Here is a 27,305-nt window from a genome sequence, read left to right on the forward strand (position 1 = left end):
TCTGACTGTTCTTTGCACAGGGAGGGATCTAGCACCAATACCACAGCCAAATTCCCCATGGAGACCCCAAGTAGTTAAAGTTTAAGGTTAATCTGCCATTAGAGAACAAAAAAATTTCAGCAGGCCCACACAGGAATAAAACTTGAAACCTTGCTCTCCCCCCTTTTGTTATTAGTGGGTGCTGTGATTGTAGTGAGCACTGATCAAATAAATAGAAAATTCCCAGCATTCAAAACAAGTTTTCTGCACTGGCTGGGCGTTGTCCCACAAACCGAAAGGTGACTGGTTTGATTCTCAGTCAGGGCACATGCCTGGGTTGTGGGTTTGGTCCCAGGTCAGGGCACATACAAAAGACAACCAATCAATGTTTCTCTCACACAGATACTTCTATCCCTCTCTTCCTTCCTGCCTTCCCCTCTCTCTAAAACCAAAAATTTAAATTTAAATTTTAAAAATTTAAATAAGTTTTCTGAATGGATCAATGAAGCAGTGGATATTATGAGAACTAATGAAAGAAGATGGAAGTGTTGTTGTCATGTTGCTAATAGTATCCTGCACATAGAGAGGTGTTCACTGAGTATTTGTGGTTGCCGATTAAAAAAGTCACCAAACAAAACAAGGTAAAGCTTTATAAGAGAAATCTATACTTTTCTAGTCCAATAAATTCTCCATACACAAAAGAAGAATCAACCAATTCAGCATTCAAAATTATATAAGCTACTCAACACCATTAGTAATTGGGGAAATGCACATCAAGACCACAGTAAGAGACTACTGCACACCCACAAGCATGTACATAACCAAAAAGACAGATAATACAAGAGCTGACAAGGATGTGGAGAAACTGGAATCCTCCTGCAGTGATCCAGTTTATAAAATAATGCAGCCACGCCCTGGCCATTGTGGCTCAGTTGGCTGGAGCACTGTCCCATAGACTGAAGGGTCATGGGTTCATTTCCTGCCCAGGTTGTGGGTTTGATCCCTGGTCCTGTGTGAATGAGAAGACAACCAATTGATGTTTCCCTCTCACATCAATGTTTCTCCCTTTCTCCTCTCTCTCTCTCTCTAAAAGCAATGAAAAAATGTCCTCCAGAGAGGATTAAATAAATAAATAAATAAATAAATAAATAAATCATCATAATAATAATGCAGCCACTTTGGAAGAGTCTGGCAATTCCTCAAAAGATTAGTTACCATACAACCTAGCAATTCCAAAAATGGAAAGCATTTGTCCACACAAAAACCTGTACATCAATGTTCACAGTAGCATTATTGCAAATAGTCAAAAAGTAGAAACCAACAAAATATCCATCAACTGATGAATAAACAAAACATGAATAAACAAAACATGATGAATATACAATGAAATGTTATTCAGCTATAAAAATAAATGAAATACTAATATTTCATTCATACAATATGAATACCTTGAAAACAGGCCAGGTGAAATAAGGCAGTTACAAAAGGCTCTATGTTGTATTATTCCATTTCTATATGTCTAGAATAGGCAAATTTATAGAGGCGGAAAGTAGATTTAGTGTTTGCCAAGGGCTGAGGGAGAAGGGAAAATAGGAAGTAACTTCTATGGGCACTGCGTTTCTTTTGGGGGCAATGAAAATGTTCTAGAATTAGATCATAATGATGGTTACACAGTTCTGGATATACTAAAAACCGCTTTTTGTACACCTTAAAAGGGTGAATTTTATGGTATGTGAATTATATCTTAATAAATATTATTTTTGAAAATGTAATTAAAATATTTCCACTATGATTACTCATGCGTATAGACTGAGAGATGTAACAAGGAATACTTTTCAGAATAACATGCTGATGCCTTAGTAAATCCCTCAGAAACACAACAACTTTGACAGAAGGTATATTTTTAAAAAATCCTAAGTCACAGAAAGAAGTGTTTTTTCTGCTTCCACCTGACTCCTTCTCTAAACTGTAAGCTCCTTGAGGACAGTGATTAAAGTATTTATCTCTCTCCTCAGCCTAGCAGAGCACCACTCAAAAGCAAGCATTCATTAAATGTGCACTGAAGGAAGAAAGCAAGTCACAAAACATAGGGCTATTGATGCTTTCAAGAAGGAATTCTATATACACATTTATATTAACTGGGCTTTAAAGATGAGATGATTGAGAAAGAAGCTTTTGAGGAGATGGCATTTCTAGAAGAGTAACAGCTGTTAGTACGGTGAGAAAGAGAAAAATATTCCAAGTGGAAATAACAGCTCATGAAAAAAAGCATAGTATAGACAGGCAATATACACAGTATGTTCGACAAATTGCTGGTCACCTGGTTTGTAGGGAGCACGGATGGACAGGACGGTAAAAAGAAGAGACCGCAGAGAGAAAAATACCATCTAACTTGAGTGACTAAGATAAAGAGGCTATTAACAAAGAAAAGGAAAAGACGTGAACAAGGAAGTCAGAGAGGCATGGGGATTTGTTTCAGACAAACCACAAAAACCCACAAATTTAACAAATTACACAAGATCTGTAACTGATATACAAACGTGTGTGTTTGTGCTTCTGTGTGTGTGTATATGAGAGAGAGAGAATGTGAGCCAAGCAATAAAAGAAGCTATAAGAAATGCAAATAAGAGATATGAGAATTTTTTTTCTATTTCACTATAAATCAAATTCTTACTTATTAAACTTTTAAATGCACTAAACTTTAACTAAAAATCACCACTTACCTGTACTTCTCTGACAACCTGCAAACAATCAGGCAAGGAGAAGCCAATAGGTAGACCAACTTTAGCTGGTGTTTTGAATTTGTCTCCTATCTTAAATGGGACATCATCAAGGTAACTGAAAGTCCCTACAATCAAAAATAAAGTAGAAAATATCAGCAAAAATCTTATTATTTGTTTTGCTATAAGCTTATATCTAGGATACAACATTAATTTATGCTATTCTAAGACTAGAAGTTCCTTCTGTGACTTCTTACCTTCTCCTGACCCTAGCTGTCTAAGGAAGAAATCCTACTTGATTGTATTAGGGTTTATTTTCAATAATAACAATGTGAAAGCCAAAGTACTCATAGTGGGCTAGCCTCCTCAATGCTCACAACCTCTCTGACCTCAACCCCTAACAGTTGCCTCCTAGCTCACTGGACTAAGTCACAGTGATTCTCTGTTCCTCAACCATAACTGGATCAAACCCAAGTCAAAAATTCTGCCCTCACTTCTCTTTCATTCTGGGACGTTCTTCCCTCAGATGCTCATGTGACTTATTCCACTACACCTTTCAAGTCTTTGCCCAAATGTCACTTTCTCAGTGATGTTTACCCTGACCACTCTATTTAAAATTACTACTACCCCACCCTTACCTCAATACTCCCGTCTTACCATCTATCTTCCCCACCCCCAACACTTACTACCTTCTAACACATTGTCTCTCTTGTCCAGTGGAATGTCAACTCCTTGTAGGCAAGTATTTAAGATGATTTTATTCACTGATGTAGTCTCAAAACCTACAACAGTGCCTGGCACATATTGGGCATTTAGTAAATACTTCTGAATTGATGACAGACTCTCCACAAAAGAACCTCCTTGATTAAGATTTTTCTACATTAGTAGGAATCACTTTTTAATATAAATAATTACTCTAGATTTTTGTTTTTAAGACTACATTCTGGACTATGTTCTACATTTTAAGAAACACAGCATTTATGGGGGGGGGGGGAGAAACCAAAGAAAGCCACATGAATCAGCAAAGGATTGTCAAGACAACACAATTAGCCCTGACCAGTGTGGCTCAGTTGGCTGGGTGTTGTTCCACAAAGCAAAAGGTAGCCAGTTCAATTCCCAGTCAGAGCACAGGCCTGGGTTACAGACAGGTTCAGTCCCCATTTGGGGAATGTACAAGAGGCAAACTGATCAATGTTCCTGTCCCTCTCTCCCTCCCCCCTCTCTAAAAATTAATAAATGAAATCCTTGTTAAAAAAAAGATGAAACTGCTTTATCTCCCTAAAGGCTGTGTTGCCTTCCTATCATGGTGGGATAATGCAGAAAGACCACTATACCATCAGATTGATATGGTTAGACAAAATGAGAGTGGCTCTTAATATGTGACTCTCACTAGTTATGCGCTCCAATCTGGACCATGGTTTCTTTTCTGGACCAGGTTTGTGGCTAACTTACTGGCAGATCATCATAGACAATGAAACATAACTAATAAAATGAATTTTGCTTTTTCAATATTAGTTACTAAAATAAGGCTTGTTTCTGGACCTCACACTACTGTATCTTCTTGAGTACTCACAGACAAAGACAATTATACCTCTTCCACGAAGATGACTTCTTTCCCTCCTAAAAACTCTTTAGATTTGACACTGGTTGGTTTGGTTCAGTGGACTGAGCACCGGCCTAGAAACCTAAAGGTTGTGGTTTGAGTCCCAGTCAGGGCATATGCCTGGGTTGTGGGCCAGGTCCCCACTTAGGGGCATGTGAGAGACAACTGACCAATGTTTTTCTCTCGCTCTTTCTCCCTCCCTTCCTCTCTCTCTGAAAATATATAAAATCTTTAAAAACTCTATAGATTTAAAGACCTATCAAGGTCATGATATATTTGCAATCCTGTCATCATTCCTAATTCTGATGTAGATATTGCTGATACACCTGAAACCCTCCATCAGGAAGAAAACCCCTGCTCCTACCCTAGCCAGAATCAAAACATTTTTAACTATTTCTCACTCAGCTTGCAAGTTAACTCCATAACTGTTCAATTTAATAATTTTTCTGGGGCATAACCAAAATTATTAACACTGTAGAAAATTTCCAAGTTGGTCATACCTTTGTAAGTGCTATTTTCTCAGCTAGCAAGGACCGTTACAATCCCACTCTTACTACTTGATCAATAATTTTTAGTCCTTTAGGAATTAACTTAAGAGCATCTAACACCTGGTTCACACCATCATCCCAGGTCTTATCACTCTGTGTTGTTAAGTTTGTTTCCTTGTATTCCCCCCAGAGACTCAAAGTGTGAATTTGAGTGTTCCTGAATAAGGGATAAACTTTTCATATCTACACCCACCAAGTTCAGTATAATGCCTGGCAGATGAGATTTTCTCAATAAGTAAAGAACAAATAGACATGATCTTATACTTCTTTCATATTTAACTGTCACCCCCAGTCATTCACTCACATTCCATTAGTATTTATTAAAATTCAAAATGGCAAGGCTAGTTATGAAAATGTTTTAATAGAGTACTCATGCAAGACACAAGCACATTTTAAGATTCTGGACAAAGTCACAAAAATATAACAGGTTCCCCCTGAAAAAACAAGTAAGTACCATCACAGTCTGCAAACAAAACTAAGTGTTGGTTACAACACTAAAACAATGTGCCACTTATATAATGCTTTATGTTATAGAGATTAAAAACAAAGCTCTTTTTTTTTAAAAATTTTTATCCAACTGTCTTCCATGAAAATGGGTACTCAAATGTTATTAAAAGTCAGATTCTAACTTTGGCTCATACCCTGATTAGATGGAAACAAAGTTGAAATTAGCATTGTCTAAGAAGCACTGGAAAGAATACAATCAAGTTAATCATAAAATTAAGTTTTTTGTTTAAGAAAAATTTAAGTATACATTTGAAGAAAGTTAATTATGATACCCTACATACATACTACAAAAACATACATACTACAAAAAAATCCTATCCAAAGTAACATACGTATGTATGACATAGAAAATCTATCCACATTAATACTAACAAAATGTTCTTAAATAAAGGGCTCTATTATACGGTAATAGAGAGTTGGGGCGGGGGGGATGGAACTATATACGAAAAAGCACTAAAGATACCTAAGCTGCTTGAGAGTATCCTTCAAGAAAGGTGTTCACTTTCCTTTCTACCTTTCAGTTAGGACACAATAACAGTGTTGTATCTACTGATGACTTAATATTCTATAATGGAACTAGGCCCTAGCTTGGGGACAGACAAGATCAAGTAGCACCAATTACAGGTATCTGTTTTAAAAAAGCAGTTTCACTTCACTTACAAAGCCAATGCCAAGGTGATTTAGCACATTCCCTAACCTTCCCTTAGTCCTTTACACTTTCTCAATAGGGACTGAGCAGTTTTGTGATTACTGGGAAGAGAGGACAGAAATAAAAAGTAAAAGGCATTTAAAGAGATGGCAAGAGGACACTTCCAGTTAAGATGGTGGCGTAGGCAAATATGACTTGGTTCCTTGCACAACCACATCAAAATTATAACTAAACTACAACCATTACTCAGAACCATCAGAAATCAAGTTAAATGGAAGTCTGACAACCACAGAATTAAAGAAACCACATCCATCCAGACTGGTAGGATGGGTAGAGACGCAGAACAGGCTGGTCCCAAATCCAACCTGGTGGATAAAAATTCGGGAGGGATATATCAGAGGGGGTCCCAGCCCCACACCAGGGCCCACGACCAAGTGTTCCAGTGCCAGGAAGGTAAGTCCCCATAACTTCTGGCTGTAAAAACAGGGGGATTGAGTCAGTGGAAGAAACTTCTGGAGCTCCAAGCAGTTCTTCTTAAAGAACCCACACACAGACTTACTCAGACTCACTCCCTCTGAGCTCCCGCAAAAGGGGAGCAGCTTGAAAGGCACCAGTAGTATAAAGAGAGGAACTGAAGTGTCTGGCATCAAAGCAAGAGCTGGGGATAGCTTTCTCCCAGGGAGAAAGGCAAGCAGAGGCCACTGTCCCTTTTCTGAAGCCTCCCCCAACAGAGCCAGCAGGCTGAGGCCATATCTGAGACTCCATCAATCTGGCTAATACTGTTGGCCCACCCTGGAGATCCCTCTGAGGCACTGTCCACCCCACTTACAATTGTTAACAGTGGCTTTTCCATATGAATAGCTGGTGGTGGCTCATGCTTCACAACTTCCTAAATCCTTTCAAACAAGGGACAGCCAGCCTCAGTGAGCCTCCACCCCCCATACCCCTTTCTACGTGGCCCCAGGCATGGCACTACCAGCAGCCAGCCTAGATTCACATCTTGGCTTCGCCTGGAAATCTCTAAGCCCAGCACAAGTAGCAGCCATCTCACATTGCTTCACAGTTTAGACAGGGTGGCCCTGGGTAAAACACAGGTGGGGGCTGACCTTGGCCTACACCACCTAGAAACCACCTACCACACACAACCAGTGGATAACTACCGACCACATCGGAGCACCACCACCCTGCTCCAGCACAGCTGATCTTTCACGGAGGGTGGAGGTTGATGGTAAGTTGTCACAGCCAGGCCTTGCAGCTGACTGGCCTGGGGAAATACCATCCACTGACCTGCCAACATCAACCAAGACTCAAATACAAGAGAAGGATGTACTTAGCCCACATGAAGGGCACACCTCGAGTACCCTTCTTAGGTGATAGGGGAGGCTGTGCCACTGGACCCTACAGGACACCTACTACATTAGGGCACACTCCCAAGACACAGAGTCAAAGCAGCTCTACCTAATACACAGAAACAAACATAAGGAGGCTGCCAAAATGAGAAGACAAAGAAACATGGTCCTAATGAAAGAACAGATCAAAAGTCCAGAAAAGAAACAAAAGGGAGAGAAGCAACCTATCAGACGCAGAGTTTAAAATACTGGTTGTAAGGATGCTTAAGGAACCTACTGAGGACCTCAACAGCATAAAAAAGATCCAGTCAGAAATGAAGGGTACACTAATTGAAATAGAGAACAATTTAAGGGAAACAACAGTAGAGTGGATGAAGCTGAGAAGCAAATCAACAATTTGGAACATAAGGAAGCAAAAACAAGCAATCAAGAACAGCAAGAAGAAAAATCCCCCAAAACTAGGACAGTGTAAGCAGCATGTTGGGACAACTTTAAGTGTTCCAACATTCACATCATAGGGTGCCAAAAGAAGAAAAACAGCAAGAAATTGAAACTCTCTTTGAAACAATAATAATGAAAAACTTCCCTAATTAGGTAAAGAAACTAGACATGCAAGTCCAGGGAGCACAGAGAGATCCAAACAAGATGAATGCAAAAAGGCACTCCAAGACACAGCATAATTAAAATGCCAAAAGTTAATGATAAAGAATCTTAAAAGCAGCAAGATAAAAGCAGTTAGTTGCCTACAGGGGAGTTCCCATAAGACTATCAACTGATTTCTCAAAAGAAACTTTGCAGGCTATAAGGGACTGGCAAGAAATATTCAAAGTCATGAAAAGCAGGGACCAACAGCCAAGACTGCTCTACCCAGCAAAGCTATCATTTAGAATCAAAGGGCAGATAAAGAGCTTCCCAGACAAGAAAAATCTAAAAGAGTTCATCATCACAAAACCATTATTATATAAAATGTTAAAGGGACTTATTTAACAAAAAGAAGATCAAAACTATGGATAAAAATGACAATAAATATACATCTATCAACAACTGATTCTAAAAACAAACTAAGCAAACAAGAAGAACAGAAACAGAATCATAGGCACAGAGAGCATTTTAATGGTTGCCCAATGGTAGGGGGTGGTGAGGGGAATAAGTGAAGAGGTAAGGGTATTAAGAAGTATAAATAGTCACAGAATAGTCATGGGGATATAAAGTACAGTATAAGAAACAGAGTAGTCAAAAAAACTTACACACATGACCCAGGGACATGAACAATGGTGTGGGGATTACCTGAGGGAGTGGGGAGAGTTGAGTAAAGGGTGTCCAAAGGGGAAAAATTGGGACAACTGTAATAGCATAATCAATTCAATATAACTTTTTTAAAAAGTAAAGAGAAGGCAAGGAAAAAAGGAACCTTTTGAATAATGGACAAAGACTACTTTAAGTACAATTAATCACAGTACTATGATCATTAAAAAGATTTTTTTTGCAAATATAATAGGAACTATCCATTTTTATTCAATATATCAGAGTATTTAAATATATCAGTTTATCTTATTTTTCAATATATTTTATATTTTAAATGGATTTAATAATAAGTGGATTTTTAAAATAAAAACTCCACATATGGACAGAAAATTAAGCATTGCGGCTAACAATTTCCTGGCTCACCCCAAATACTTCAAGTTTCAGTCTTTGTTACTGAAAATCTTTCTAAAATGTCTGGGCTAATTTTCCTAAGTTCTATTTAGAAAAGGAAAGTGTATCTTTGATGGCCTGTGGCTGTGGCAGTTTGAAGTCAGATTCTGCACATCACTTTGCATTATGCCATCAGAAGAGACTGGGTTGCGTGTATAATGACTCATTGTAAGTTCTGGGAAAGCTTCATTCTGTTCTCTTTCTTTCTAGATTGCTAATATGCTTATGATCTTGTGAACTACTTGTTTTTCTGGAAAAAATGTGCAATTCCCGATAGGAGAGAAATTTCTAATAGAAGGCAGCAAAATAATTTGCTTAATTCAGGTTTTACTGTTAATTCAAGTGTATCCAAATAGGTTTTTGAAAACAAACAGAACAGAACAGATCAAAGTTAAAGTTATGTGAAAACCTGCAATTCCAAAACTGGGTATCACTACCTTAAAGCCTAAACCAGATAACACTTGCAAAATTAGATACACAGACACACGCAAAAAATTACACAGAGATCTGTTATAGAATGTGAAGTAGGAAGAAAATGTTATTCATACCCTAGTAACAAAAATAAGCCAGATAACCTACAAAGTGAGTTTTTAAATATTCATTGTAATTAAAATACACTGAATTAAAAATAAAGATATACAGAGAAGAAAATGTGTTCCATCCAAAGGGGGGACCAGTCAACAGACCCTAATACAGAGATGGCTAAGAAATTTAAGTAACTAGAGAGTTTTAAAAGAACTACAATAAATACGTTAAAGGATCTAACGGAAAAGGTGAACATGTGTGAGAAGACAGGGAATTTCAACAGAGATGGAACTATAAAGAGACAACTGGAAATGCTAGAAATGGAAAATGCAGTATTAGAGAAGAAAATGTTGATAGTTCATAAGCCAGGCTATGCACTAATTCAAAGATAGTACTCAGCAAAGGAAAACATCAGAGGACTTGAAGTTAAGGAAAAAAGAAAATTAACTGAATGGAAACGCAAAGAAATAAGTGGGGAAAAAATAAAATAGAGCCTTAAGAGCTCTCTGGAACATTATCGAACAACCTAATACACATGTAATAATTGGAGTTACAAGAGGATAAGAGAGAGACAACAGGCCAGAAGAAATGTGGTAAGAGATAGTGGCTGCAAATTTTTCAAGTGATTTAAAAAGACATTAACCCACAGATTCCAGAAGTTTAGTTAGCTCCAAGCAGGATCAATACATACAAAACCACACCAAGGCACAACACAGTCAAATGCTGAAAACAAAAAATACGGAGAAAATATTGAAAGAAAAGCAACAGCGTATTACATACAGGAGAACAATGATTCAATGACTGCCAACTTCTCTTCATAACTCTTTAAAGCATTAACAGATCAACATTTAAAATGTCTTCTATAATATGAAATACCCTTTTCTATCAGCAGAAAAAGTATTTCAATATCTTAGTAGAAATTAAACCAAGAACAATATGCACCTCTCTAGAAGTTAGCTAAATGGTCATAAATAGGACAGCTTGGCCTTTCAAAGGAGGAAGTTTACTTTTATTAAGTTGGGTTATAGAGACATGTTTTCCTCAATTAAAATCTCAAGTCATTTTTTTCAGATATTAAAATACTAATTTATTTATTTGTTGAAATATTTATTTAAAAAGAGTGTTTTTTAGAATCCTTTAAAAGTCACTTCTGGGAAATAACTTTTTTTCTTAGATGAAATAAGTGGCTAACAAGTTAAAAACTAAAGAGGACTGACATCTTAAAGAACCAGGATCCAAGAGAGGCCTGATTTAAACTACATCAAGGGTTTGTAATGAACATAAAGATAATATCTTTAAAGGTCTTTGAAAAGTAACTGTTTATATTTCTCATTCTGTTATTTAGGAATATATGGTTATTAATCGCAGTGGAAGAAGTTCAACCTCAGTTGGAAAAAATAAACTTGAAGGTCAATCCAATAGAGGCAATAAAACAAAATAGCATAAGATCTAATCAGACCAAATACATAAAAAGAAAAAGAGCATTTTCATGAGAGCAGTTACTTCCTTGTCCACATCCCAAGTGCCCTAGAAGACTTACACACAAGCACATACTCTCCCTCTCTCTAACCCCCAATGGACCAGTCAGAGAATATCTAATTTAGGAGAGTACTCTAAATTTTGATCAAATACTCCCTTGATCAAAAGAGACAACTCTACCTATATGATGTCAGCCACTTACACTGAATGATCCAGTGGCAAGAAGCAGCAAAACTGGGGTGCCCGTTTTTGGCTCCATGTACTCTACCCAAGTAAGCCAAAAAGCAAGTCTATATAACAGACGTATTAAAACGGAGCACACCCACAGAGCAAAGCAATGAGAAAAGTCTCTTTGGCTTCCTAAGTGATAGAAAGTAGTAGTAGTCTTAATTTCCTGGCTTTCTAATTTCAGGCCTAAAAAGCCAGGCTGAACTTGATTCCCTACACTCAGATGCCAACAAGATTGCCTTTTAATTATTCTCCACCTCTTATCTTTAGTTTCTATTTCTTAAACTACAAGATAACTAAAAATAAAATTCTTAATATAAAATCCCAATGGAAATCACTGAAACTCAAACAGGAGCTCAGCAAATTAAATCATAAGAAGCTCAGCCAAATTAAATTAAAGAAAGAGAAAATCTTTTCCCAACTTTTACTCAGGTAGAACATCATACAACAAAAAATTTTGGTTAGGAGACAGAGAAAGTTGTAAAAAAGCCTTTATTGATCAGATAACTTCAGAATTATAATCTCTCTATATTGGTTAACTGAACCATAACCCGAGGTACAACTAATTTTCACTTCGATCAATCAAAAAGAGTTCCCTAAGTTTCGAGATAGAAAGCTTTTCTTTTGAAATAGGATTCTACATTTAAATTTTTCATTTTTGCTATTTTCTCTCACACGGTCTTTCCTGTGTTCTTGTCTGTCTTTTTCCGTGGAAAAGGAATCCAGAGGCAACTTCAAATCTACCTCTTTTACTATCATTTGAATACAATCATGGGTAGCTTAATAACAGGGACACATTCTGAGAAATGTACCAGTAGATTATTTCATCACTGCATGAACACTGCAGAGTGCACTCACACAAGCCTAGCCCACCACACACACAGGCTCCACAGTACAGCCTGACTGCTCCTAGACTACAAGCCTGTTACTGCACTGAATACTGTAGGCAGCAGGAAGTAGCACAATGGTAAGTATCTAGATGTAGAAAAGGTACAATAAAAATATGGTATAAAAGATAGAAAATTATACACCTGTATAGGGCACTTACCATGAATGGAGTTTGTGGGACTGGACGTTGCTCTGAGTGAGTCAGTGAGTGATCAGTGAGTTAATGTAAAGGCCTAGGATGTTACTGTAGAATTTATAAACCAGGTACACCTTAGGCTGCACTTACTTAAAATGAATTCGTTCTTCAGTAATATATTGTTAACTTTTTAAACTTTTTTGTTAAAAACTAAGACACAAACACACAATTGCCGAGGCCTACACAGGGTCAGGAATCGTCAATGTCACTGTCTTCTGCCTCCACATCTTGTCCCACTGGAAGGCCTTCAGGGGCAATAACACCCATGGAGCTGTCATTTCCTATGGTAACAATACTGACTTCCGGAACACCTCCTGAAGGACCTGGCTCAGGCTCTGCTTGAGGAGGTCAGTCTTTTCAGAAATATGTCCAGGTGGCTTTGCTTGGTTTGTTTCTTTTTTCCAACACAGATTTGCTCCTAAGCAGATAATGCACCATAAACACTCCTCTTAATGAAAACCTTGCAGTGTGGGAGTCTATGTTCTCAACTTTTTAGAAGCTTACAAGGGACTGTAAAAGCTTCTTTTTTAAAGACCTCAACTGAAGACATTTTTTCATTGCTTTTAGAGAAAGGGAGCGATAGAAATATCAATTGGTTTAGCACCAGGTTCCCCACGAACATGTGGTGGGCAAGGGGACAGCCCCCTATCCAGCTGCACCCCCCTGAGCTGACTTTCAATAGATTATTGGTTATCTTCACACACACCACAACAGGGGATCAAAACCTGAAACCTGAGAATCAAACCTGCAACCCTTTGGTCTATAGAATGACACTCCACCCAACTGAGCCATGCTGGCCAGGTGAAAAACCTTTTGCTAAATGATCCATTGTGAATTTTCCTGGGGGTTCTTCTATTTCTTCTCCTGCAGTTTCTCTCTTGCCTCTTCTTCAGCTACTCATTGCTGTTCCAGTTCTAACAATTCCTCCTTAGTCAATTACTCAGGAATCACCTCTAGGAGCTCCTCAGTGTCACCTTCATCCACACCCAGGTTAAACTTGTTTGCCATCTCAACCACAGCCTTGTTGATTTCTGCAACTTCCTCATGCTTGGCAAATCCTTTGAAGTCACAGATGAACCTCTTGAGTGTCCTCTTCCACATGTCATTCACACTTGTTGGTGACACCACCCCAAGCTCAAGCAAGGTTCTTGATGCAGTCATAAATGTTGTAATCCTCCCAGAATTGCATCAGTGTCTTCCTCAATTTCAGCAATAGCCTGGGCAAAGGTCCTCCTCAGGTGGGAGGCTTTAAAAGCTGCTTTAACTCCTTTACCCATTGACTGGATCTAAGAGTGCAATTTGGAGGGAGAACCACCACTTTGATTTGGGGATAAAGATCACCAATAAAAGGAGAATGTCCAAAAGCATTACCAACAACATGCAAAATCTTGAAAGGTATGTTATTTTCTAAATAGTACATCTCCATTTCATGGGCACAACAATTCCGAAGAGCATCTTGGAAGAGGAGCTGGGTCATCCATGACTTCTTACTGTTCCTGTACTATACTGGCAGCATGTGCTTACTGATATGCCTGAAGGCCCTGGGGTTCTCACTGTGCCAGGTCACAAACAGTTTCAATTTATAGCCTGCAACATTGCCCCAGGCAAGACTGTCATCCTGTCCTTAGAAGCCTTGAAACTTGGTATGGACTTGGCCTCCTTAATAGATGAAAGTCCTTTCAGACATCTGTTTCCGGAATGTGGAGGTTTCATCTATACTGAATATTTGCTCTGGCAAGTAATTTTCCTCCACAATCAGCACATCTAGAGTTTCCAAAAATTCTTTAGCTGCCTTCATATCAGAACTCTTAGACTCATCAGTCACTTTTTTATTACCTAATGGATAACAATTTTTTTCTTTTTATTATAATTTTTAAATTTTTTTATTTATTGATTTGAGAGAGAGAGAACTATTGGTTTGTTGTTCCACTCATTTATGCATTCATTACTGTATTCTTGTATATGCCCTGACTTGTGATAGACCTGCAACTTTTGTGTATCAGAATGACACTCTAGCCAACTGAGCTACCAGAGCTTACCTTAATTTCTTTTTTTTTTTAAATGTAGGCTGTGCCCTGGCTGGCATAGCTCAGTGGACTGAGTGCGGGCCTGCGAGCCAAAGGATCAAGGTTCAATTCCCAGTCAGGGCACATGCCTGGGTTTCAGGCCAGTTCCCAGCAGGGGACACATGAGAGGCAACCATACATTGATATTTATCTCCCTCTCTCCTTCCCTTCCCCATCTAAAGATAAATAAAAGAAAATGTAGGCTGGATTTAGTGACTGACTTCTATTGCATAGAGTATGGGAAGAGAAAAATAGTAACCTTTAGAGTAGAGAAACCTAGCAGATACACCCTAACCAACTGATCATACAAAAAGGTAGAGTATCATATAAACTCTCTTCACTTGGTCGAAGCAGCCTTGAAGATGGCCACCTATCCTGAAAGAATATATGCACCCCTATGTTCATTGATGCATTACTTACAATAGCCAAGATATGGAAGCAACCCAAGTGCCCATAAATAGATGAGTAGATAAAAAAACCTGTGGTACATATACACAGTGGAATACTACTTAACCATAAAAATAATGAAGTTTTATCTTTTGCAACAGCATGGATGGATCTAGAGAGTATTATACTTAACAAAATGAGTTAGACAGAGAAAGACAAATACCAAATGATTTCACTTATATGTGGAAACTAAAGAAGAATATAAACAAAATAGAAACAGACTCATGGATACAGAGAACAGACTGACAGTTGTCAGAGGGGTTGGGGGCTGGGTGGAAAAGGTGAAGGGATTAATAAGTACGAACTGGTAGCTACAGAACAGTCACAGGAATGTAAATTACAGAATCAGGAATATAGTCAATAATATTGTATGTACAGAGTCAATAACTCTGTATAGGGCCAGGTGGGTATGTGAAATATCAAGAGGACCACTTTGTAAAGTATATGATTATCTAACCACTATGCTGTACACTAAAAACTAATACAGAATAATATTGAATATACATTGTAATTGAAATAAAAATACCAAAGTAAAAATTATATATTGAACATATGAGTTATCTGAAGTCCTACAGAATGTGTATGCTACCCTGTTGTGCAATTTTACTGTTCTCAAGCTGCTCATTTAAATTAAAAACATGCTAAGCACTTAAGTGACTTCAAACTCTCTGATCAAATCAAAACTTAAAGCAGGATAAGTCTACTTACCATGAAAATCTGCACCCAACTTCTTAGAAGCCATTTAGAACCTGAAAAACAAAGAAATATTTCTTAAGCTCATGATGCCTTGAAGGAATATAAATGAATCATTACAAGAAAATTTAGGCTATAAAAAAAAAAACTCAGAAGACTAAAAGGTGACAGAACTGATAGAATCTTCAAACTTCTCAGTCCTAAAGTCTCAAAATAGAAAGCAGAAAGGGGGAGAAATTAGCTTTCTAGAGAAAAATTAAACATTTTTTAAATCTACATGTTCTGAGGGGAAAAATGACAGTAGTATACTAGCCACTGACCAATTTACATGCGAAATGTCAAAAGAAAAAATTATTAAGTACATATCTTCCTGATATAAACTATGTCAATAATAGACCAAAGAAGATATTCCATTTATTCAGTTATGCAAAATTACAACTTTTACTGTCAATTAACTATAACTGTTAAGACTGAAATTTCTGAAGTGAGGAATGAATGACAATCTTTTGTACTGTTTTAATTTTGTACAAAATTTTTAAAGAAACAAAGGGAAAAAAATCATAAAGCCACACACCTAGCTTAATATTATCTTTGCACTTTCAACCCTTAGATAAGTAGGTACAAAGTCTTGCATAAATACTCTGAGCTCTTCAAGTTTATCTCCCTTGAGATGGTATGTTGTTTATACCTTTAACTTACCTAAGACATAAGCAAAACAAAACTTCTTAAAATTAAGGCTAAGTATATGAATTTATGGCAGTGTTTCATAGCCTGCATTATAGCAAAATGCAAGGAATCATAGTGAAAATGATTTATTTTCCACTGGAAGTTTTTTTCCAAGTGAATATACTGTACCTGACATGAAAATCACTGAAAATCTGCACAGGATTTTTTTTGAAGCAAACTGACAGGCTGATTTTAAAATTTACACGGAAAGGCAAAGGAAATAAAATAGCCAAAATAATTTTGAAGAAGAACAAAGCTGCAAAATTTACCATCTAATTTCAAGACTTACTATTAAGCTACAATAACTAAGAAAGTGTGGAAATGGTATAAAGCTATCACACAGACCAACAGAACAGAGTCCAGAAATAGACTCATACACATATAGTCAATGCTTTTCTTTTTAAAAATATTTATTTTTAGAGAGAGGAAAAAGGAGGGAGAAAGGGAGAGAGAGAAACTCGATCTGTTGCCTCTTGTACACACCCCAACTAGAAAACCTGGCAGACACCCAGGCATGTGCCCAGACCTGGAATCAAACCAGCAACCTTTCAATTTGCAGGATGTTGCTCAACACACTTAGCCATACCAGTCAGGACATCCACTTGATTTTTTTAAACTATATTTTATTGATTATACTATTACAGCTGTCCCAATTTTTTCTCCCCTTTATCACCCTCCTCCCTGCACTCACCATCCAGCTTTCCCACTGCTTCATTTGAGTCCATGTGTTGTAGATATAAATTATTTGGCTTCTCCATTTCCCATACTATTCTTAACCTCCCCCATCTATTTTGTGCCTGCCTATTATGCTTCTTATACTCTGTACTGTTCCCATTCTCCTCTCCACTCCCCACTGATAACCCTCCTTGTGATCTCCATTTCTGTGATTCTGTTCCTGTTCTAGTTGTTTGCTTAAGTTTTGTTTTTGTTTTTTAGTTTCAGTTGTTGATAGCTGTGAGTTTGTTGTCATTTTACTGTTCATAGTTTTTTTATCTTTTATTTCTTAAATAAGTCCCTTTAACATTTCACATAATAAGGGCTTGGTGATGATGAACTCCTTTAACTTGACTTTATCTGGGAAGCACTTTATTTGCCCTTCCATTCTAAATGATAGCTTTGCTGGATAGAGTAATAGAATAATCCTGGAGGTAGGTCCTTGCCTTTCACAACTTCCAATACTTTTTTCCAGCCCCTTCTCGCCTGTAAGGTTTCTTTTGAGAAATCACCTGACAGTCTTAGGGGAACTCCTTTGTAGTTAACTCTCTCTTCTCTTGCTACTTTGAAGATTCTCTCCTTATCTTTGGTCTTGGGTAAAATAATTATGATGTGCTTTGGCGTGTGCTTCTTCGGGTCCAAATTCTTTGGGACTCTGAGCTTCCTGAACTTTCTGAAAGTCTAGTTCCTTTGCCAGATTGCAGACATTTTCCTTCACTTTTTTTTCAAATAAGTTTTCAATGTCTTGCTCTCTTCTTCTTCTCCTTCCAGCACCCCCATGACTCAGATGTTGGAAGGCTTAAAGTTGTCCCAGAGGTTCCTAAGCTCTCCTCATTTGTTTGCATTCTTGTTTCTCCATTCTATTCTGGTTGGATGCTTACTTCTTCCTTTTGTTCCAAATCATTTATTTGAGTCCCAGTTTCCTTCCCTTCACTGTTGATTCCCTGTGTATTTCCCTTTGTTTCACTTTGTATAGCCTTCATTTAGTCCTTCATTTTGCGACCAAGTTCAATCATTTCTGGGAGCATTCTGATTGGAATGTTTTGAACTCTACGTCTGATAGGCTGGCTATCTCCTTGTTGCTTACTTTTTTCCCAGAGTTTTGATCTGCTCTTTCATTTGAGCCATAATTCTTTGTCCAGGTACACCAAACTGGTTGAATGTTTCTTTAACTCTCTGGTTCCTGTATTTTCACGCAAATGATTCTGGCAGTTCTGGTTGTTCTTTGTTTTTAAAATTAGTAGTTATCCTTCTTTTGGCTGTGAGAAGAAGAGAAGCATTTCTGCCTGTGCTTCCATCGCCTCCATCATGGCTGGAACATGGGCATCCAACTGATTTTAACAAAGGCGCAAAGGCATTTCAAAAGAGGAAGGTCAATCTTCTCAACAAATGGTGTCAAACATTCATATGCAATAACACAACAAAACCTTCAATTCATGCCTTGTACCATATATAAAAAGTCAGGGGGGTGTTAAGATTATGGCTAAGGGCTACAAAGACTTTTCTGGGATGACTAAAATGTTTTATAAAAGTTACTGTAGTGATGATTGCACAACTTAATGTACTTAAAATCACAATATTGTACTTTTGTTTTAAAGATTTTTATTTATTTCAGACAGAGAGAGAGAAGAGAGAAAGAAACATCAATGTGTGGCTGCCTCTTGCATGCCCCCTACTGAGGACCTGGCCTGTAACCCGGGTATGTGCCCTAGACTGGGAATTGAACCAGCGACCCTTTGGTTCACTGGCCCATGCTCAATCCACTGAGCAACTGAATTGTACATTTTAAATGGGTAAATTGTATGTGGTATACTGACACACATCACAACAACATGGATGAATCACAAATGCATCATGGCAAGTGAACAAAGCCAGACTCAAAATATTGCATACTATGTGATTCCATTTACAATATTCTGAATTGAGGACAGAAAATTAATTAAGCTACCAGCGACTGATAGTAGCAAAAGGAACTGACTATGAAATGGAACACAGGGCCCTGACCAGTGTCACTTATTGAGTGTGGCTCAACAAAATGGACATTGTCCTGTAAACCAAAAGGTGGCCAATTAGATTCCTGGTCAGGGCACATGCCTAGGTTTCAGGTTCATTCCCTATTTGGGGCATGTGCAAAGGCAACCTCACATCAATGTGTTTCTCCCTCTCTTCCTATTCCCCTTCTCCTCTCTCTAGGGAAAAAAAGAAAGAAAAAAAATTTTTAAAGGAACACAGGAATTTTTTAGGTGGATGGAGCTATTTTATATTTAATTGTACTACTGGTTAACTAACTCTAAGTTTTTGTCACCATTCATAGACCTAAAAATTAAACAGTAAATTATACTATATATAGTTTATATGTAAACTATATTTCAATGTTTTAAAAGGTGTACAAGGGGGTGATTACCAAAAACTTTTATTTATAAAACATTGTGTATTTATTCTTTCATGAAGGTGACTTCAGTCACCTTCAAAGTACTCTCCATTTGATGCAACACACCTATGTAAGATGTATCTTCCACTGCTCAAAAGTTTTTGAACTCGTTGGTTGCCTTTTAATGTGCCTGCCATTATTTTATTTCACATCTTCCAAACTGGCAAAACGTGTCCCTTTGAGGGCTTTTTTCATCCATGGAAACAAAAAAAGTCAGTTAGGATAAAACTGGGGACAGGGGTCATGCCACTTTTGACTTAAAATTGCTAAACACTCAGCATGGTGTGGGCAGATGTGCTAGCGAATCACAGATCACAAAATAGGCAAACACATTTAAAGTCTCCGAACAAATTCACTGAAGGTAAATGCAGCCTCTCACAGCAATGCCAATCGATACACTGATGGATTCCTAGAACACCCACCTAGCAAGGTAGCCTGTACTACAAGGGGTGCACCCTCCAGAAGATAATTCCCTTTTTTAGGGTGGGGTATCGCCCCTTACATATACCCATCACACTGAAATTAAATGAAATAGAATCACTGGCCCTCACTGGTATGGCTCAATGGATTGAGCATCCTCCCAAGAACCAAAGGGTCACTGGTCCAATTCCCAGTCAGGGCACATGCCTGGGTTGCAGGCCAGGTCCCCAGTAGGGAGCACACAAGAGGCAACCACACATTGATACTTCTGTCCCCCTCTCTCTCCCTCCCCCTCTGTCTAAAAATAAATTTTTAAAAAATCTTTAAAAAAACAACCCTGGCTTGTGTAGCTCAGTGGATTGAGCACAGGTCTGCAAACCACACGATCATGGTTCGATTCCCAGTAAGGTCACATGCCTGGGTTGCAGGCCAGTTCCCAACAGGGGACTCACGAGAGGCAACCATACATTGATATTTCTCTCCTTCTCTCCTTCCCTTTCCCTCTAAAGATAAATAAATAAAATGTTTAAAAAAATCTTTTAAAAAACAGAATCACTGAATAATATAAGTAATATTTTAACTCATCCTAGTGGAATGAGTTTCATTCTGTTAAATGCCAGAATTCAAGATAAATTCTATAGTTCCATCAAATTCTACTGTATTGTATGCTATATGCCTGATGGACAAGGGTTTTACAAGGTGATGTACATAGTTTCTAACAATGAATTTCTTCCCCATTAAAAAGTTTAAAAAAAAATTAAGTTGAAGTAAACCAGTTTAAGTGTCTCTTAGTTTATAAAAAGAGACTTCCAGCCAAGATGGAGGCATAAGTAGAGAGACTTCGCTTCCTCACAACCAAAAGAAGGACAACAACCAATTTAAAAACAAAAAACAACCAGAACTACCAGAGAACCAAAATGTATGAAAGGCCAACCACCTAGGAATTAAGAAACATACACCCAGACTGGTAGGAGGGGTGGAGACAGGCAGCATGTGAAGACAAGAAGAAAGGCAGTGGCTGGAAGACCAGGCAGGCCCACATTCACAAGCAGAGAAACTGAGAGGAATAACTGGGGAGCAAGACAGACCACCCAACGCAGGGTTCAAGCACAGGAAATAAAGCTTCAAAACCTCTGGATGTAAAAACCAGTCAGGGTTTCAACAGTGGGAGAAACTCTCAGTCTCATGAGTGTGTCCATTGGAGGGGCTCAAGGGTTCCTAGATCATACACAAACCCACCCACCCAGGAATCAACACCAGAAAGACTTAATACGATTGTGGGTAGTGGGGAAAGTGAGTGAAAGAAGGACAAGAGTCAAGCAAGCGGCACTGTTCCCTCTTTAACCCCACCCCACATACAGCACCACAAGGCAATGAAGTAGGTTGCCCCACCCTGGCAAATACCTAAGGCTCCACTCCTTACAATGTAACAGGTGCTCTAAGACAAAGAAATATGGCCCAGATAAAAGAACAGATCAGAACTCCAGAAAAAGAACTAAGCCACGAGGAGATAGCCAACCTAGCTGATGCAGAGTTCAAAACACTGATAATCAGGATGCTCACAGAAATGATTGAATACGGATGAAAATAGAGGAAACAGTGAAGGCTATGCAAAGTGAAATGAAGAAAATATAATGGGAACTGGCAATGAAGGGAAGGCAACCAGGACTCAAATCAACAACTTGGAATGGAAGGAAGAAATAAACATTCAACCAGAACAGAATGAAGAAACAAGAATGCAAAAAAATGAGGAGAGGTTTACAAACCTCTGGGACAACTTCAAACGTTCCAACATCTTAATCATAGGGGTGCCAGAATAAGAAGATGAAAAGCAAGAAATTGAAAAGTTACTTGAAAAAATTATGAAAGAAAACATCCCCGCTCTAGCAAAGTAAACAGACATACAAGTCCAGGAAGTAGAGTGTCCCAAAAAAGTTGGACTCAAAGAAGAACATACCAAGACACATCGTAATTACAACTGCATTACCCAAGATTGAAGATAAGGAGAGAATCTTAAAAGCATCAAGAGAAAAGGAGACATTTACCTACAAAGGAATTCCCATAAGACTATTAGCTGATTTCTCAAAAGAAACCTTACACGCAAGAAGGGGCTGGGAAGAAATATTCCAAGTTATGAGAAGCAAATACCTGCATCTAAGATTACCCTATCCAGCAAAGCTATCATTTAGAATGGAAGGGCAAATAAAATGCTTCCCAGATAAGGTAAAGTTCACATCACCAAGCCCTGATTATATGAAATGTTAAAGGAACTTTTATCTAAGAAAAAGATCAAAGCTATAAACAGTAAAATAACAACAAACAACTATCAACAACAAAACCTAAACAATAAACAAAAACTAAGCTAACAACTAGACAGGAACAGTATCACAGAAAAAGAGATCACATGGAGGGATATCAGTGGTGTGGGGGACGAAGAATGGGAGAAAAGGTTCAGGGAATAAGAAATAGTTGGTAAGTTCAAAACAGACAGCAGGAGGTTAAGAATAGTACAAGAAACGAAAACGAAAAGAACTGATATGTATGACCCATGGACATGAACTAAGGGGCGAGGATGCTGGAAGGAAGAAGGTGAGAAAAAAATGAAACTGTAATAGCACAATCAATAAAATATACTTTTTAAAAATTCCATAAAAAAAAGACAACTTGAGACTTCCGGTGAAGATGGTGATGTAGGCAGACATGGCTCACTTCTTCCTACAACCCCATCAAAATTAGGACAAAAATATATAACAACCATCACTCTAGAATGTCCAAAACTGAGTTGAGCAGAAGTCTAACAACTGCAAAATCAAGTTGAAAGTCTGTAAACTAGAGAACTGAAAGAAACCACATCCATCCAAACAGGTAGAAGGGTTGCATATGCACAACAGGCTGGCCCCACACCCACATGGACAAAAACTTAAAAGGAATACCTGGGGAGCAAGGAGGCCAGAACCCATACCAACACCACCCCCTCCCCGGATTCCAGTGTCAGGAATGTAGGTCCTCACAACTTCTGGCTGTAAAAACCAGAGGAGATTGAGTTGGTGGAGGAGGCTGCTGGAGCCCTAAGCAGTTCCTCCTGGGGAACTCACACATGGACTTGTTCCCTCTGAGCACCAGCACAGGTGGCAGCTGGAAGGTCATCAGTGGTGTACAGGGAGAGACTGAAGTGTCTGTCACTGGGCAAACAGAGGCCTTTGCTGAGCCCTTCCTCCACAGAACCAGTAGGCTGGTGCCATATCTGAGACTCCATCCACCTGGCTGATACAGTGTGACCTACCTTGGAGATCCACAGAGGCTCCACCCCAACCAAGTTAGGGGCCCACCCAAGCTGCTTTTCCATCAGAATGGCTGGTCTTGGGTCCTAAATCCTATCAAACAAGCAACAGCTGGCTTCAGAGAGCCCTAGCGGCAGTCAGAGTAGAGTCACAGCTTGGCTTCACCTGGGACTCTCAAGCCCAGCACAAGTAGCAGCCATCTCAGATTGCTTTACAGCTCAAGCAGGATGCCTTGGGCAAAACATAGGTGGGGGCTGACCTCGGCCTGCATCACCCAGGTAATACCAAGGCAAATGCACCCAGTGGACAGTTACAGACCACATGAGAGCACCACCATTCTTCCCCTGAACAGCTGATCCTCCAAGGAGGATGGAGGTTGGTGGTATGAGGTCAGAGCCAGTCCTTGAGGCTGACTGACCTGGGGAAATTCCTACTGATCTGCCAACCACAACCAAGTCTCCATTACAAGAGGAGGGTGTATTCAGCTCACACGAAGTGTGCACCTCAAGCACCTAGCTTGGGTGACAAGGGAGGCTGTGCCACTGGACCCTACAGGATATCTACTTCATTAGGCCACACTACCAAGACATGGAGTCAAAGCAGCTCTATCTAACACATAGAAACAATACAGGGAGGCTGCCAAAACAAGGAGACAAAGAATCATGGCCCAAATGAAAGAACAGATCAAAACTCCAGAAAATGAGCTAAATGAAATAGAGATAAGCAATCTATCTGATGCAGAGTTCAAAACTGGTTATAAGGATGCTCAAGGAATGTAGTGAGGACCTCAACAGCATAAAAAAGACCCCATCAGAAATGATGGATACACTAACTGAAATAAAGAACAATTTACAGGGAAACGACAGTAGAATGGATGAAGCCAAGAATCAAACCAATGATCTGGAACATAAGGAAGCAAAAAACTACCATGCAGAACAAACAGAAAAAAGAATCCTCCCCAAAATGAGGATAGTCTGAAGAGCCTCTGGGACAACTTCAAATGTTCCAACATTCGCCTCATAGGGGTGCCAGAAGAAGAGAAAGGGCAAGAAATTGGAAATCTATCTGAAAAAATAGTGAAAGAAAACTTTCCTAAACTGTTGAAGGAAATAGACATGCAAGTCCAGGAAGTGCAGAGTCCCAATTATGATGGATGTAAAGAGGCCCATTCCAAGACGCATCATTATTAAAAGGCCAAAGGTTAAAGATAAAGAGACACTTAAAAGCAAGAGAAAAGAAGTTAGTTACTGGAAGGCTGCCAGATGAGAAGGGGAAAGGGGAGAATGGGTGAAGGGGTGAGGGTATTAAGCAGTACAAATAGGTAGTTGTAGAAGAGCTGTAAAGTACAGCTTTCTGTAAAGTACAACTTTACAAGGGGATGTAAAATACTGTATAGGAAATGGGGCAGCCAAAGAACTTATACACATGACCCATGGACATGAACAACTGTGGCAGATTGCCTGAGGGAATAGGGGGCATTGAGTGGAGGGGGGCAGAGGGCAAAGGGAGAAAAATCAGGACAACTGATTTTTCATAATAGCATAACCAGTAAGATATAACTTAAAAATAAATACAATAGAAAAAAAACAAGTTGAAAAGCACAAATACAAATAAATTATCTTAATACTATGTCTTTACCTGGTAAAATACCTTCTAAACCTAACATACATAGAGCACATCTAAAATAGTTTTTAAAATGCAGTCACAATTACTAGTAGGTTTTCTCTATGGCATGATAAAAATGTTCTAAAATCAACAGTGATGATTATTCCAAACTCCTGTAAATATACTAAACAGTATTAAATTATATTCTTAGTGGGTGAATTGTATGGCATGTGAATTATATCTATAAAATTGTTATCAGCCCTGGCTGGTGTAGCTCAGTGGATTGAGCTCGAGCCTGCAAACCAAACCACCGCAGTTCGATTCCCAGTCAGGGCACGCGCCTGGGTTGCAGGCCAGTTCCCAGTGGGGGACTCACAAGAGGCAACCATACACTGATGTTTCTCTCCCTCTCTCCTTCCCTTCTCCTCTAAAGATAAATAAATAAATAATTTTAAAAAAATTGTTATCAGCCCTGGCTGGTGTGGCCCAGTGGCTTAAATTCCAGCCTGCGAGCAGAAAGACTGCCAGTTCAATTCCCTGTCAGGGCGTATGCCTGGGTTCCAGGCTACTGTGAAAGTACAAGAGGCAACCAACCAATGTTTCTCTCTCTCTCTCTCTAGATCCCTTCCTCTCTCTCCAAAATTAAGTAAATAAAATCTTTAAAAATTGTTACCAAAAGAACATAGTTCTATCCCCGACTGGGGTGGTTCAGTGAGCTGGGCATCATCCTGAAAACCGAAGGGTCACCAGACTGATTCCCAGTCAGGGCACATGCCTGGGCTGTGGGCCAGGTCCCTGGTTGGAGGTGGTTGGGCATGCAAGAAACAACCGATCAATGTTTCTCTCAAATATTGATGTTTATCTCCCTCTCTTCCTCCCTCCCTTCCCCTCTCTAAAAATAACTAAATAAAATCTTTAACACATGGTAACTCTAAATTTGGATTTGGTAAGCTATGCAACTAAAGAATGATAATTAGGTATAGAAGAAAGGAAAGAAACAGATGAGTGACAGCTTTTCACTTTTATAATAGCTACTATGAATGAAATAACTAGTAATTTTATGTATTGGTAAAAGAAAATTTTATTCATTCATTTTTATAATATGTAGGATAATAAATTAACTGCAGTTACCAAACAAAACAAACTATTTCCAACAGACCACTCCTGATTCTAACTTAGCCAAGACCAATTCATATAGGTATTTCCCTAACTTATTTTATATTCCAACTTATCTATCTGTTCTACATTAGGCAGGAAGTCATAACAGTAGCAAAGAGGCATATATTAGTCCTAATGTCTAGTGAACTCAGAAGTGTTAGATGTCCCCACATTAAAGGCCTACCTGACAGCAAGCGTCATTCAAGGATGTAAACGTTTAAAGTGTCAACAGCAAACAATTATGCCATTTCTGTTGCTCATAGATAGTTATTAGTTAGTTAACTGCTATGGACTTGTAATAACGACGTTGAGTAGAAGACAAAGACTATATACCCAACTCCTCTAAAGATAAAAATTATTATGTATAATGCATTCTCAGATTTCAAAAGAAAGAAGCCATATTTTTAAATTTGTAAAAAGAAAAAAATCAGAAAAGTGACTACCTTTCAGTGGTAGGGCTGAAAATAATTCACAACACTTTTCATGGATTCTGAACATTCTATGGCAGACAGGTATTATTTCTTTGAAACTTTAAAAGTTTCAGTTTCCAGCATGATGTGGGGAAAGTACTCTGGTTGATAATCTAGTTAATAGAAAGTTAAAATTACAAAGTATATGGGTCATCAATTTTCATAGAACCAACAAGCCATAATGAAAATGATTTGACCTTTTTATATGTACAAGAAACATTTCATATGCTCTTAAAGGGTTTAGGGTCATCATAATGTACATAAACCATAACAATACAGAGATTTTTAAACCCAAAAGCAAGATTCTTGGCAGCCTCAACCTTCCCACATAAGCATTTACCAGAAATGTGTTTCTGTAAATCTCTGCTGGGAAAGAAGTGGTATCTAAGCATCCAGCAATGAGAGCTGTGAATATACTCAGACAGGAATGAGCATTTTCATCTCTGTGTCCCTAATATTTATTAATATTGTTGGATATCAGGTCTCTGAAGAAGCAGCTGTTTTTAAGAGGTAATGGCTAGAGAGAGGCTACTTGAGCCCCTGACTTAATAATTTTGCAAACAAGCTAACATCAAGGATGTTTTAAAGAAGTTCCACCAAATTTAAAAGGATTCTTTTTTTTTAAAATTGATTTGAGAGAGAGGAAGGAAGGGAGAGAAGGGGGGCCGAGGGATAGGGAGAGAAACACCAATGTGAAAGAGAAACATTGATCGATTGCCTCCAGTAGGCACTCGGACTGGGGATTGAATCTGAAATCTAGATATGTGCCCTGATGGGGACTGAACCTTTTAGGTGCACGAGACAACACTCCAACTGAGCCACCTGGCCAGGCTTAAATGGATTCTTCATGACTCTTTTTAAAAAAAGGCTCTACCAAAAGACAACCCACAGAATAAGACAAATTATTTGCAAATTATATACCTTTTTT

General features: G+C 38.5%; 1 protein-coding gene across 3 annotated transcripts in view; it reads right to left on the reverse strand.

Annotated features, from left to right (window-relative positions):
- The window catches only part of UBAP1 (ubiquitin associated protein 1), a 59,635-nt gene that overhangs the window by 13,399 nt on the left and 18,931 nt on the right, over positions 1-27,305 (reverse strand). Inside the window, exons 2-3 of one of the 3 annotated variants that reach the window (XM_037151594.2) lie at positions 15,588-15,628; positions 2,703-2,827 (exon numbers count right to left, since the gene is read on the reverse strand). In XM_037151594.2, coding sequence (XP_037007489.1) covers positions 2,703-2,827; positions 15,588-15,621 — 159 coding nt within the window. In that variant the 5' untranslated portion in view covers positions 15,622-15,628. Of the gene's footprint in view, positions 1-2,702; positions 2,925-15,587; positions 15,629-27,305 lie in introns of those variants that run through there. The other 2 variants (XM_037151595.2, XM_037151593.2) reach the window with 2 other exon arrangements.

Source organism: Artibeus jamaicensis, unplaced genomic scaffold, assembly GCF_021234435.1.
Source record: "Artibeus jamaicensis isolate MK-2021 breed Jamaican fruit bat unplaced genomic scaffold, CSHL_Jam_final scaffold_1964, whole genome shotgun sequence".
Lineage (NCBI taxonomy): Eukaryota > Metazoa > Chordata > Mammalia > Chiroptera > Phyllostomidae > Artibeus > Artibeus jamaicensis.